The sequence below is a fragment of the Lepus europaeus genome, chromosome 14 (genome assembly GCF_033115175.1).
Source record: "Lepus europaeus isolate LE1 chromosome 14, mLepTim1.pri, whole genome shotgun sequence".
NCBI classification, from domain to species: Eukaryota; Metazoa; Chordata; class Mammalia; order Lagomorpha; family Leporidae; genus Lepus; species Lepus europaeus.
The window spans coordinates 68,718,071-68,732,824 of NC_084840.1; the positions used below are offsets into that span (position 1 = coordinate 68,718,071).

The 14,754-nt window shown below is 43.3% G+C and overlaps 1 protein-coding gene across 4 annotated transcripts in view; it reads right to left on the minus strand.

Annotated features, from left to right (window-relative positions):
- Positions 1-14,754, minus strand: part of CAMK1D (calcium/calmodulin dependent protein kinase ID) — a 444,773-nt gene that overhangs the window by 170,815 nt on the left and 259,204 nt on the right. For all 4 annotated transcript variants that reach the window (XM_062210906.1, XM_062210905.1, XM_062210908.1 and 1 more), the window contains one exon: positions 3,060-3,134. In XM_062210906.1, the coding sequence (XP_062066890.1) occupies positions 3,060-3,134 (75 nt within the window). The remainder of the gene's footprint in view (positions 1-3,059; positions 3,135-14,754) is intronic.

Below are 14,754 nucleotides of genomic sequence, written 5' to 3' on the forward strand. Positions count from 1 at the left end.
CAACCACTGTAAGATACCAGGAGACTCCCACCAGCAGGACTAAAATCGAGGACTGCCACAAGAATGCAGAACGACAAGAATTTGCATACACTGCCAGCGGACTTTGGAAAACTGTCAGCTTCTTTAAAAATTAAACACAACGCTTACCATTACCGTAGGACCCACTCATTCTACTACCGGGTCTTTACTCAAACACACCCCCAAAAGCTTGCACAAGACTATTCAAAGCAGCTTTATTCCCAATAGCCTGCAAACTGAGAACAACCCAAATGTCCATCAAAAGCCAGATAGCACGTGGACCATCCACACAGTGGAATACTACTTGTTAGAAAACATCATGTGCAACTAAGCCTCCCTACTACATGGATGAGCTTTCAAACACTTATGGGAGAAACAAGTCAGACACTAAAGAGTGCGTACTATGAGTTCACATAGATGTTATTTTAGAAAATAAAAAAGTCTCTAGTGAGTGAAAGATCACTGGTTGACTGGAATCATGCATGAGGGAGGGAGGACTTCACATAATCTTTTAGGGATGATGGACATTTTCTGTATCTTGATTATGGTGGTGACTTCTTGAGCATGATTCTAGCATGTTCATCACTATTTAAAAAAAATATGGTGAAGTGTAGGCACACCATTCCTCAGGGAAGTTGGTTGTTAAACAAGGAATGAGAACCAATGAAAACAGAATCAAACAGGTTAACATTATGCAATGAGCATACCCAGTGTCCATGTAAATAGTGCTTCTAAACTGCTTAGTAGCACAAATAGAGTCTTTTCCTTAGGTAGTGCAAATATTCATCTCCTCTAGATCTGGATGTTATGATTATCTGCCTGACAATCTGCCTCCAAGGCCCCACAAAGGTAATTCCAACCTAATCCCTCTTTGAATTACTATAAATTCTCCATGAGCACTGGCCATATTAATGAGGTTTTATATAATGACAAGAGAGGGCAGAAGCCCCCTTAGAGAAGCGCAGGGAGGAAGTAGGGAGAGCTGTGCCAACAATGACTTCCAAGCATGGTTCTGAGGTTGGTTCTGTTCCAGAGACTTCCCTGGCTCACATGCCAAACTCATCTCTCCAAAACATTGTGCTGGTATGTACACAACCAAGAAGCATAGGAAGGAAAAACTCAGGTTTCCCTGAACTTGACCTTGTCAAGTTAAAGACCATCTGCAGGGAAATCTGATGAAAGGACACAGATGTCCATAAAGAAACCACTATGTCCTGAGGGCCTACTGCGTGTAACAGACCGTCTCGCACCCCATTCTCTCCTGCACTACTCACTTTTGTCCTTCAACCTACACATTCTTAGGATCCCTATTTTTTTCTCATCATAGAAACTGGTACTCAGACCCAGACATGCGCCCAATTCCCCCAGCTGATGAGAGGGCAGAGCTGAGATTGTACATATTTGGGGTTCTCTGATGTTTAGCTGTAGCTGCTTAGCCACAATATGAAATTAAAAAAATACATACAGCTTTAGATTCAAGTGTTAGGACTTTTTGCTTTACCAATATAAATGCACACAGTTAAATACACAGCTGACATACTGTGGGGCTTTTGCTCATCACCAAAGTGTCACACACCTCCCACTAGACAATCTGCGTTTGAGAAGATAATGCTCCTCCTGCACCTGTGAGAGGAGACCGGTGTAAAACAGAGCCAGTTCCAGGGAGCATCCTGACATTTTCAGAGAACTCTTGCTCTCAAGGAAAAATCGGAAGTGTGGCAAATCATACAACAAACAAAAGAACAGGAACCAGGAAAGATTGCACTTTAGTACCTGGAGAGGTAGCACGTGACCCAGCAGGCAAAAACTGCTGACCTTGGCAGCATAATAGGTTTAGTTAGTCATGGTCAGTGTCCTGGCTGACTCCAACAGAGAAATTGCTAAGACTGCTGGTCACCACCCAAGACCGCCATTTGACACAAAAGGTCACCCACAGGCTTCCAGCTTAAAGACTTTAAAAATATTTACACAAAAATTTCATACTCTCCTAAAATGGTTTAAAGATACTGAGAGAGGAAATAAATGTACTGATGAACACTTATTTGCATCCTCACATAATCCCAACTTAAGATGTTGTTTAAACATTCATAAGGATAAAAATACATGAAAAATTAATGGTTAGGCTAACCATCAAAGCTTCTGCATATCTTTGGCAATCCAAAGCCTAAAAATCATCAATAAATAATGTAATCAAGTATATATTTGAAACTTCAACAAAAATCCTCTTCTATCATTAAGCTCAATATTATAGTGCTCCAGAATTTATGTACTTGGGTAATGGCTCAAGCGTGCAATTTCTATCACTCCCATTTAATAAATGTAGTCTTGGAATACTCCTAGGGATTCTATCACCTAGAGTACACATTTATGTGAATAAGGAGACCAATTCCATCCAAAGATTTTAAAAATGCATGCTCAGGTACAGTCTCTACCTGAATATCTGGCTTTCTCATTTTTTTCGTCATCTCCAGTGGTATTAGAATGCAGGTGTAACCTAACGGGAGTGACAGGGTCAAGGTGTGACTCCAGTGGGACTCCTCTTTCCTCTGGCATGAATTCCCACTTCAATCGCTGGTGCATTATCCACCAGGGGAAGAGTAGAAGGGAAGAGATGGAGCACACAGCTACCACCTGCTTCCCTCGCCCAGCATCCCTACCCATGAAGACAAGGGTGGCAGTTTCTCCTAGAGGCGAGAGTGACGTGCACTTCATCTCGGGTCCCCTGAGGTGTCTTGGGGCAACAACATTTGGACTTGGCACATTAGGAAGTAACAGAGACCTTGCAATTCTAAGGCCGGGTCGCACTGTGAGGTTGCTCACTCTGGCCCGGCAGCTGCAGATGAAACCAAAAAGAGCCTGGAGCCTCCCGGGTACAGCGCACGGTCTTCAGATGAATACAGGCTTCTCCAGTGTGCCACAGGCTGCACGGCTCCCAGCTGTTTGCCCTGGCCACCGCCTTCATTGATTTTACCACCCAGTCCCTTTAAGCATTGGGAGTATGCAACCCTGGCCAGGATTCATGAATAAAACAAGGTACTTACAGTTGCATGACCAAGTACAGGTGATTTGGGCTTTCGTAAATGTCTTCCAGGGCAACGATGTTCTCATGCTTAATCCTGCAACAGAAACAAAGCGCGCCCATCACATAGGAGGTAACACTGGACATGACTTTATAAAACAAAAGGCTACTAGACAGAATCCAAACTCCGTCAGCAAACATTTAAAAGTCTACAATCTTGTCCGCCTGGCGCCAAGTTCCTTTCAGACCCATGTCCCAATATCCCTCCACTGTTCCATGTTCCTCTTCATTCCTACAGCAATTGTGAATTGGAGTTCACGACCTCCATCACCAAGCAGCAATCCAGGGTTGCAAGACAACTAGAGCACTGTTACTCAAAGCGTGGATCTCAAACAGCAGCACCAGCGTTGTCAGGAAGCTGGGTGGAAATGCAAATTTTCAGATCCTACCCCAGGTAGGTAGACTCTCTGAGGATGGAGCCCACAAAACTGTAGTTTGGTCAGATTGTCAGATGACCTTTGCGCACAAAGCAGAGCTTGAGAAATACTGCAGTGGACCAGCGCATCTGAAACGCCCAAGTGTAAATGAATCACCGGGCAATCTGCTCAGCAGCACATCTGTGTTGGTGGGCCTGGGTGGAGGCATGAGAGGCTGCACCTCTCCCAACTCCCAGGGGATGCTTATGCCGCTGATTTGCAGACCACACAGAGTCCTAGGTAAAGAACCACAGGAGAAGGAAACAGCCCAATTCTAACCTCTAGAACTATCCATCACAAGCAATTTCTGTTTGCAAATACATGGCATTTGCCTGAAAAACAAACAAAATGTTCAACATGTGTAAAATAATAAAAAAGCAATTTCTGCCTAGATCTTAAGGCTTGATATTTATTTAAAGCACTTGAGAGAATCATTTCATTACTCAATGAGCTAATTAGCTCTTCCCACAAGCCATTCAATGTAATGAGTGCTGAACCGCTGAAACACTTGAAACATGCAGATTCTAGTGAAGTCATAAGAGCAAAGATGACTTTACTCATTTTGTTTTCCCCCTTGTGTCCAGCACAGATCTATTTAATACATGTTTGCTGAATGAATAAATGATACCTAAAGTTTGTTGCCACTAAAAAGCTAGAAACAAGATTAGCTGGAGAAAATGAAAGTAATCTCCCTAAAAGCGCAATGTCTTTCCCACAAAAGAAGTTTATAAGGTGGAACAAATAAGAATATCATCTTCCCTTTGAGGGAAGAAAGAAGGGAACAACATAATCAAACACGGTAAGAGGCTTTGCTCTGATTCTACAGCTCTTATTAGTTAATGCAGCTGCTTTGTAGGAGCAGAAACAATAGATGATGCTAAATTCACATTTCATCCGATTCCAATGCATAGAGCCTAATAATTTATCAGCAGTGGTTACTTGCACAACCTAGTCAAAATATCAAGAAAGTACTTTTAAAAGTTCAGGGAGGGGCCGGCACTGCTGGTGTAGTTGGTAAAGCCTCCACTTGCAGTGCCAGCATCCCATATGGGCACCAGTTCAAGACCCAGCTGCTCAGCTTCCAATCCAGCTCTCTGCTATGGCCCGGGAAAGCAAAGATGGCCCAAGTCCTTGGTCCCCTGCACTCTCGTGGGAGACCCAGAAGAAGCTCTTGGCTCCTGGCTTCAGATCAGCACAACTCCGGCCATTGCAGCCATATGGGGAGTGAACCGGCGGATGGAAGGTCTGTCTGTCTCTCTCTCTCTCTGCCTTTGCCTACCTGTAACTCTGCCTTCCAAATAAATAAATCTTTTTTTTTAAGTTAATGGAAATGGAATTAAAATATGAGTATATTTGGGTGGAAGAATTTTGGAATCCACACATAAATTTTTCTTTATACACATTTTCTAAGACCTTTTGTGAAGAGAGCTTCATATGTAACTGTCAACATCCTAAAAATTCAGAGCATTATCAATATTGGACATATCTGAAAGTAGATGAGCACAAAAGTATACTCGTCGTGGGGATTTCGCTTTTTAAAAAAATTTGCTATTGCAATCAATCTTGTGCATCAACTATTGTCTGTCAGTCAAGTTATTCTAGGGGTTGGTCAAGAGGCTGGCAGGACACACAGTTACATGTGAAGCAAATAAAAATGAATTTAAAAAACACCCACCAGGTAGGATCCAGGAGCTGGCATTTGGCCTATGAAGACACTGTTATCTGACTCCACCACGACTGGGTTTGATTCCCAGCTCCGGTTCCTGACGCCACCTTCCTGCCCATGCAGACCCTGGGGCACAGATAGTGATGGGACAAGTGACTGCATTCCTGCCACCCACCTGGGAAACCCGGATTGCGTTCCTAGCACATGACTTTGGTTCTGGTCCAGCCCCAGCTGTTGTGGGCATTTGGGTGAATGAACCTGCAAAACGGGAGCCAGCTTGCTCACCTACCCCCTTTGTCTCCCCCCATTCATCACCTTTCAAATAATAAAATTTTAAAAAAAAACTTTAAATGGTGATAACAGTGAAAGGTGACCAGGTCACTGCGTACATGGCCCTCAGCAGCAATTACTGTTGTTTCCTTGGCTGACTTGAGAGTGACTTGTTATAAAAAGAGCAAACCTGGATCCTTCACCTCTCTTGCTCCTTGCTCTTAAACCTCCAGAACCGCGAGCTTAATTAAATCTCTTTTCTTGATACATTACCTAGCACAAGGTATTTTCTTACAGCAATACAAAACAAAGACATTTACCTAATGAATCGATGAATCAAGCAATTTTCACTGAGCTTCTACTATATGACTGCGAGAATATAAGAAAAACAATGGCTGGCACTGTGGGGTAATGGGTTAATCTACCACCTGTGATGCTGGTATCCCATATGTAAGCAGTTTCCAGTCCTGGCTGCTCCACTACTGATCCATTTGATCCATTTCCCTGGGAAAGCAGTGGGAGATGGCCCAAGTACTAGGGCCCCTGCCACCCATGTGGGAAACTTTGATGGAGTTCCAGGCTCCTGGCTTCATCCTGGCCCAGCTCTGGCCATTTCAGTTATTTGGGGAGTGAACAAGCAGATGAAGATCGATCTATCTCTCACTTGCACACACTCACACACACACACACTCTCTCTCTCCCTTTCAAATAAATAAATACATCTTATAAAAAGAAAAACACAAAATCAGCTTTCGTCTTCCAAAAGTGAATCATCTCGATGGAGAGATCCATGAAGTACTTAGAAAGGAATTATATGCTAAATTCTGTAGAATTACCTGTAAGGTCAGAGAAGGTCCTGGATGGATCAAAATTATGGGACAGGCCTGAGGAAAATGATGGGGTTTGAGATGGGATGGGTAATGTTTGAACAGGCATACTTGAGAAACTTCAAATATATCCTAAAATAGTCTCTTAAATACCTCTTAAGAAAAGTGGTTTAATTAACTTGGAGCTGATAGAATGGCTTAAAAAAATTCTGGCTTCCCACATCTGTTCTCAGGTACTTTATTCCACCCTCAGACTTCTTATGAGAGACAAAAAGTGATGGTAGAACTTTATTTTAGTAGACAGAGTATTTTCACAAAATGCCATCGGAATGTCCACACATTTCAAGGATGAGGGCAGAAACACTAACTGAGGAGCTACTCCATGCAAATACAATGCTGTTTTCTCTTTTCATTATTCACTGCAACAACTAGTTGTTGGCTCACCGTGGACCAGGCACAGGGTAAGTACCCGGAATTTAGTGGTGGGCCACACAACACAGAGACAGAGGCCGCCCAGAGCTCACAGAGGCTACAGGTGGAGCACTTTCCCAGGCTCAGGAGCAACAGAGAACAAGTGATGCCCTCCTTCTCAGCGGCCTGCCGAACTCTGAGGAATACCGTGTCTCTGCTTAGCCTTCTGAGGGTTGGCTTCACCCCTCAAACGGACGCATAGCTAGGTCTGTACCAGGCAAAAGCCGGGATCCAGGAACTCCTTCCCACATGGAAAGGTAGGGTTGGCAGGGGTCCAAATACCTGTGCTATCTCCTGCTGCCTCTCCAGACACATTAGCGGGAAGCTGGATCAGAAGTGGAACAGCCAGGACCGGAACCAGCACTCCAATGCGGGATGTTGGCATGACAAAGAGAGGCTTAACTCACTGTGCCACAATACTGGCTCCATGAAATACAGTTTGTATTCCTCTGTTTACTGTCACTCTTGTTAGTCTAGACATATTCAGAACTGAAAACAATGAGCCCAGTGTAAAACACTGTCTCAAAAGTATTAAGTAAAAGAGTAAACTAATAATCATTATGGGCTGAATAATATGTTTTCACAAATTAGGCCAAGCATTATGTTTTTTTTCCCCTAGCAGCTGCAGAATGGTTGGTACATAAAAATGTAAGCTCCACATAGGTAGACATTTATAACTGTTTTGTTCACTAATGTCTCCCCAAGTGCCCAGAAAAGTTCATGGTGGGTATAACATTTGATCAGATCTGTTAAATGAATGACTGAAAATTGAGCTTATGGTAAATTAAATCAGCAGATCATTTTTTTTTTTCCATTTGAACTTTTACCAAACAAGATCTCCTTTCCTACTCAGCCTTGATCTTGTGAGCTTAAGGTCTTCAGTCAACTCAATTCTTTGGGTTTCCAGGCAGTGTTTTCAGTAATCAGCACTATTTTGAAACTTTTTTAATTTGTAAACTATTTACTCATTACTTAAAAGTTTGTTTATTCCTTTTTACTTATTTTGAAAGGCAGAGCAACAGAAAGACACAAAGAGACAGACAGGTCTTCCATCTACTGGTTCACTCCCCCAAATGCCTACAACGGCTGGTGCTGGGCCGGGCCAAAGCTGAGAGCCAGGAACTCCACCTGGGTTGGCCACGTGAGCGGCAGGGATCTAAGTCCTTCAACCATCGTTTGCTGCCTCCCAGGCTGTGCATGAACAGGAATCTGAATCAGGCATTCTGATGTGAGATGTGGTCATCCCCAAAGTGGCAGCTTAACCCACCGCAACACCCGTCCCCTTCCTTTTCTGAGTTTGGATTCACTCCTCTATTGTAATTTCAATTCTCTGCCCCTCTACCCAACTTTGGCCCATTTGCGTCTTTCGTACACATCCATCCCATATGTCTTCAAATTACTAATTAGAATGTTTAATGGGAAGGTATTATGTCAGGACCTCATGGTGTTCCACCTCAGACTTCCATCATGGCAACTATGACATTCATCAGCTGGCCTCAACTGCAAACCAGCACACGATCATCTAAGTTGATAACAACATTTAAGTTGTTATCTAATGGTTGAAACTGCTAAGTATTCATGTGATATTGCTATTGTCAGCAAGCGATCTAGGACTTGCTCCCTCATTTCTCTATTCTAAGCCCAACTTGTTCTTTCATTTCTCTATTCTCCTCAAGGTAGGAAACATCTAGACCAGATTTTATCATCCTGACCATAAAGAGACAATTACATGCTTGCTGAAATGGCATGCCTCGGCGCTACACACCACACAGTGCTATCTAAAAGGGAAATGGGATGTTTGGGACGACTTGTTCTCAGTAAATCCCTGTTAGTCCCAGCAACCACTACAGTCTACTAAATGATCACAACCCATCTGCTTAATTTTCTGTTCCAGAATTTTACTATGCATTGAAGTCAAGCTTCCCAATCTATAGAGCTCATATTCCACCTTTTTCTGTGTTTGGAAAAGATGACAACATTTCCTAAATTGTTTTCTCAAATATTTCAACTGTGACTCTTCTGTGTTGAATGCAATTTCCTCCGTCCCCTGGGACATAACAGATTTAAACCTAGTGAGGAAGTGATTTTATATCTTTATTTAGGTTCTACTTCCGCAGTTGTTTTATAGATATACTATTTCTTGAGTCTTAAATATGGGTCGAGAGTATACTAAGTATTTTTAATTATTTCATTTAATATTAACAACAATGCCATGAAGTAGGTGTTGTCCGCCCCATTTTTAAAAGAAGGGATGGATGGGTTGAGGGGATTAAGACCCCTAGAGACTAAGTAATTCTCCCGGAGTAATGTGACTCACAACTGGCACTGCTGAAATTCAATCCAAGTCTATTATGACTCAGGTCTGTGCTAAAGCAATGACACTATCACCTCATAAAAATCAAGTTCAAATGAAACTATCTAAGAGCTGATACATATTCAAGTTATATAAAATTAAAACATCTAGGGGATGGCGCTGTAGTGCAGTGGGTTAAAGCCCCACCTGCAGCATTGCATCCCATACAGGTGCTGGTTCAAGTCCCGGCAGCTCCATTTCCAATCTAGCTCCCTGTTAATGTGCCAGGGAAAGCAGTGGAAGATGACCCAAGTCCTTGAGCCTCTACACCCACGTGGGAGACCTGGAAGAAGCTCCTGGCTTTGGATTGGCTCAGCTATGGCCATTGTGGCAATTTGGGAAGTGAACCAGTGGGTAGAAGACCTCTCCCTCTGTCTCTGTCTCTACCTCTCTATGTAACTCTTTCAAAAAAAATAATAAAATCTTTAGGTACTATAATTTTTTTGAAGACTTTTTGTAAAGTCAAGGGACTGCTTTCAAGATTACCAACCCTGGGCCAGCATTGAGGTATTGGGGGTAAGGCTGCTGCTTGCAATGCTGGCATCCATAGAGGTGCTGGTTTGAGTGCAACTGCTCCATTTCTGAACCAGCTCCCTATTAATGTGCCTGGGAAAGCCGTGGAGGAGAGCCCAAGAGCTTGTGCCCCTGCACTCACGTGGGAGACCCAGAAGAAGCACCTGGCTCCTGGCTTCAGACTGGTCCAGCCCCCGCCATTGTGGCCATTTGGAGAGTGAGCCAGTGGATGGAAGATCTCTCTCTTTGTATCTCTCTAACTCTGTCTTTCAGATAAATAATAAATCTTTAAAATAAAAAAAATTAAGAACACAGTATCTACTGCTGAGGAAGCAAAGATTTGTTGAACTATCCTAAATCTAGCAAATACTCCAAAGATACATAGTTGTGAGCATCCTGACAGATGGAATCCAAGTGGGTCAAAGTAAATCAGAGAAAGATTCAGAAGCAGAAGGAACAGTTAGGAGTGCATAAAAGAGCCTCACATCAGCCCATGTCTTCTGGGGTCATCAAATGGGAGAAAAAAAGTAGATGGAGAAAAGAAGAAAGGATATCAGTTACAGGCAGATGGAAGACGAGGGGTCTGCCAGCCCATACAGCTAAGCTCCTGCAGGTCAATGTTCAGTCTTTTCACAGCATGGGTAAGAAGTCCTTTGTGTATGAAGAATATTCATCCCTAATCAGGAAACCTTTCTTCAAGGCAATAATAACATCACTGAAAGAAAATTTATGTAATTAAAAAAAACCACCTCACTCAATTTTCATTATTTATTAATTACCAGGACCAAAGTGACATTAGCTGGAATATCTGTATGCAGGATGACCAGTTTATATGGCTACCTGCACAAAGAGGTCACAATCCCCAAAGAGGGGCAGAGGGGGTAGGTGGGGGAGGAGAGCAGGCGCCGGCCAAGAGAGAAAAGTACAATGGGAATGAGGTACAGATGCTTGCCTGCATGGAAACTGACAGCTAGGCAAGAGAACCTCAGAAAAACCAGGAGCACATTTCAAAATTAATTCATGAAAAAAAGGAAAAATCAGTGCCAAAGGTATAAGCAGGCTACATTCCAAAGCCCCCAAGCTGGACGGAACATCAGGACCCGGCGTGGGACTGAACACACATGCTGCTGCGACCTGGGGCTGGTAGAGAGGGAGAGAGGGAGGGAGGGAGGCTGGGAGGGAGGGAGAGAGGAAGGGAGGGCGGGAGAGAGGGGGAGAGGGGGAGAGGGGGAGAGGAGGAGAGAGAGAGGGGCAGAGGGGCAGAGGGGCAGAGGGGCAGAGGGAGAGAGGGAGAGAGGGAGAGAGGCGAGAGAAAATAACGTTCCACTCTGGCTTTTTCTCCTTCTGTCATGGTTCACTGATCCAGAGGGGAACAAAAGGTGGTGGCAGTGATGAGGCATTCAGAGGAAGGAAAAGACCCCGAATCTCCTTTCCCTGGCACCACCATTCTCTGGGCATGGGCGCTTGTGCGTATCTATCAGGGTAAAGAGGCCCTAGGAGGACAAGAGATGGATGGATATGCAACCAGAAGGGATGAAAAGAGACAAGCTGATCACCAGGAAATAAGGCGGTGACCACTGCAAAGAACCGACGTCAGACCTCACCACAGGAGCCCAAAGCGGAAGTTACGTCAGCTTCCGGTCCACCTCTCTCAGGCCTGGTGGGGTTCACGGTGGGGTCCGGGGAAAGCCCCTCGTGAGAAGAACAAGCGTTCTTCAGGCCGTGACCATCAAGAATTAGGTCTTCCAACACCTACCACTCCTGCTTTTTCTAAGTGGCCCAGAAAGTTTAAATTTTATTCACAAAAAGAGGCTGTGGTTCCATGACAACAGCCTCAAAAATATTTGACGAATATTCTGGTGTCTTGGCCAAAGACTCCCGTTTAAGTCAACACTTTTGTTTTTGTTTTCAATTTTAATATATACATTTCCTTTTTGGGTCAAGTTTTTTTATTTATTTTTTCTCTCCCACTTCACATGCAGCATGGGAAATAATGCTGAGAACCGGGCTGTTGTCAGTCACAAGAGAAAGTGATAACCCTGAAGTATCTGCCAGATGGTATTGAAAGTAATACCTTTCATTTGTATAACTTAGGCACACTGGCACATGTTGGCTCATCCCATTCTCTGACAGCCCTAGAGGGCAGGCATTATTATTCGCTCTCATAAATGCTCACTACAGTTTATAATCACTGAATTGCTCTTCCTACCCGCTCTGGTCTCGGTCTCTTCCTCTCTATTCTCCCAGCTGCCTCCTGAGCCATCATTCTAAAATACAGAACTGATCAAACTTCTTAGCTGGAGATTCAGCACTGATTCCCTACAGACCAGAATAAAGTCCAGATGACTGGCGTCATGTGACTTACAAATCACCTGATACTTGGTCTTCACCTGTCTGCCCCCCTCTCATCATCTGCCTGGGCTGCATGCCAAAACTTTCCAGGACTCGGACAGGCACCTTTCATACACTACCCACCTCACCTGTGCACACATTTCTCTAGTATCTTCTTATTAAACTACTTATCCTTGAAGATTGGGTTCTGTGTCACCTCCATGGAGAACCTTTTGCTATTTCTTACAGCTCACAGGATGGACTACCTCTCCTCTGAGTCACCTGGTTCTCTGATCACCTTATGGGATATACTTGAGTCTTAAGTGTCTCTCTATATGCACATTGTGTACGTATTTAAATGATGATACACGCAGGGAAAACCATCTAGAGGTTGCATGGCAAACCAATAACAAGTTACCCCACAAAGTGCTAGACTGGGGAGTTTTACTTCCCAGTTTCTCCTCTTCTGGAGTCCTTCATTTGAACCACAGGACATAGGAAAAAAAATGATCTTCTCCATTCTTTAAGGACAACATCATTCTCATCACATAGGAGGAGTTAATTCAACATATACAATGAATGCTCTAGACATCAGGATTTCATTATTGTGCTAAACCCAAGAGACAGGTTGCTAAGCTGTTCTATCACCCAAATTTTACAAAGAAGTGCTTCTAAAAATGTCTAGGTCCATTAATGCCTGGGATGGGACTTGTGGCACGGCAGGTTAAGCCACCTCTTGGGATGCTTGCATCCCTTATTGGAGTGCCAGTTTGAGTCCCTACCATTCTGTGCTTCCAACCCAGCTTCCTGCTAAAGTGGCTTATGGGCAGCAGATGATGGCAAATACTTGTATTCTTGCCACCCATGTGGGAGACCTAGATGGAGTTCCTGGTTTTTGGGTTCAGTCTGAACTAGCGCTGGCTGTTGTGGAGCAAACCAGAAGATGGAAGATATCTTTGTCTCTCCCTTTCTGTGCCACTATGCCTTTCAAATACATAAATCTTTTTTTTTTATCATTAACACCTGCCCCACCAAATACACATAACACTGCACACGAAGAACCACACACATTGATTAGTCAAATTGCACAGGCAACCAGGAGGTCAGGTGGAGTCTCAGCTCTGACATTTCTAACAGCAAGTCTTTGAACAAGTCATTACATATTTTGCACTTAATTTCCTCATTTGTTAAATCTACACCAAAATATGTGTTCATGATACATTTCCATACATATTGCATATGCATTTATGTAAAAATATATATGCAAGTATATGTATTGTATTATACACACAAAAATAGAGAGATCTCATCTAGCAAGACTATATGCCACTGCAGGAAAGATCATTCAGAATCTAAAGCTTCAAATCACCTCTCATTGCTGCCAATAGATGGCGCTACAATCAATGGGCGATTAAGGAGCAAAGACGTACCCAAATCAAAATCTTCAGTCTGCAAGCCAATGTTGTTGTTGTCATTATTGTTTTTTTTAAGGACTTGGTGCCATTTGTTGATACTCCTTCGTTACAAACTGCATTTTGCTTTGTACTTTAAATACAAACAGCAATAAAAACTCTTGGCACAGCTGACCATATTTTCTCAGAAGCATCCGACGAGCACCCTTCCACACTGTGGGGTACATAGGATGATGGCACCGCAGCATTCACATTTGAGAGGCAGTGAGTGCCTGTGGGGCTCACTGTGTTGGCTCTGTCTCTAGGTGACCATTCTCCAGTGACATTACTTTCCAATGTCTCAGCTTCCTTATCTGCAAATGAACCAGCCAGACAGGATACTCTCCAAGGTCCTTTCCTACTCTGACAATCAATGCAACTCAAAATTCTAATGAGGCAAAGTGCATTAAGGGATATTTGAGACTCACAAGCTCTGATTCCAAGCCAGCATTCAATGTTCTCTGGAATAGTCCTTGCTACACAGAGGCCAGGTAACAACTTGTGCCTCCACGGGCTCCTCTGCATGGGCACGTTTGTCAACTGGACATGGATTTGAATTTCTGCAGACAGAGTCAATCACACAGCAAAGACTTGCTTTTCCGTCTTCCACAGTCAGTCTCCACAATGCCATGGACCAACAGAGAAAAATGTCCAAGTGATTAGCTCATGTCTGGAACACTTCCAGAAGATCCAGCCGAGACCACATTGTCTTTAGTCCAAAGGACAAAGAAGTTAAGCCCAATTCAGGGTGAAAAACCCTGTGTGTGGCATATACCAAACACTCAATGAACGCTTGCGGAAGGATGAAAAAAATGAACGAATGCACAGTTCTGGCCCACTTACAGTCTTACAGCCTCCAAATCAGAAGGTTAGAAGAGTGTCTATTTCTTTCCTACGCCTGTTACCCACCCATGATAAGTCGTCAAGGTCTCCAGATGAGCTGCGTGTTGGAATTGGGGGTAGGTGGAGGCAGAGCGGTCATGATTCATTTGGGCTGGAACCTGGCCTAAATGTAAGGATTTGTTTAAGTCTCCCAAGTGATCCAAATGTGTAGCAAAATTTGAAAAACCCTGTTAGGTTAATAAATGACTAAAAAAGGATTCACTCTGAGATGCCTGGGAGTGGGTAATTCCACAGTTTGAGAGTCTAAATTTATCTTGGCTGAATATATTTACTTTATGATATGTCTGATATTAAAGGTAATAAATAAAGGATATAAAGGATGTATCTCTGTAAAGGCATATAAGAGATCAAGGTTCCAGGCTATATATCTGACAAATTACTCCTCTCAGGAAAAGAGTATGAAAAATTAACAAATTTCAACTGCACCTATAAATTAGCTCTAACATTTCTTAGCCA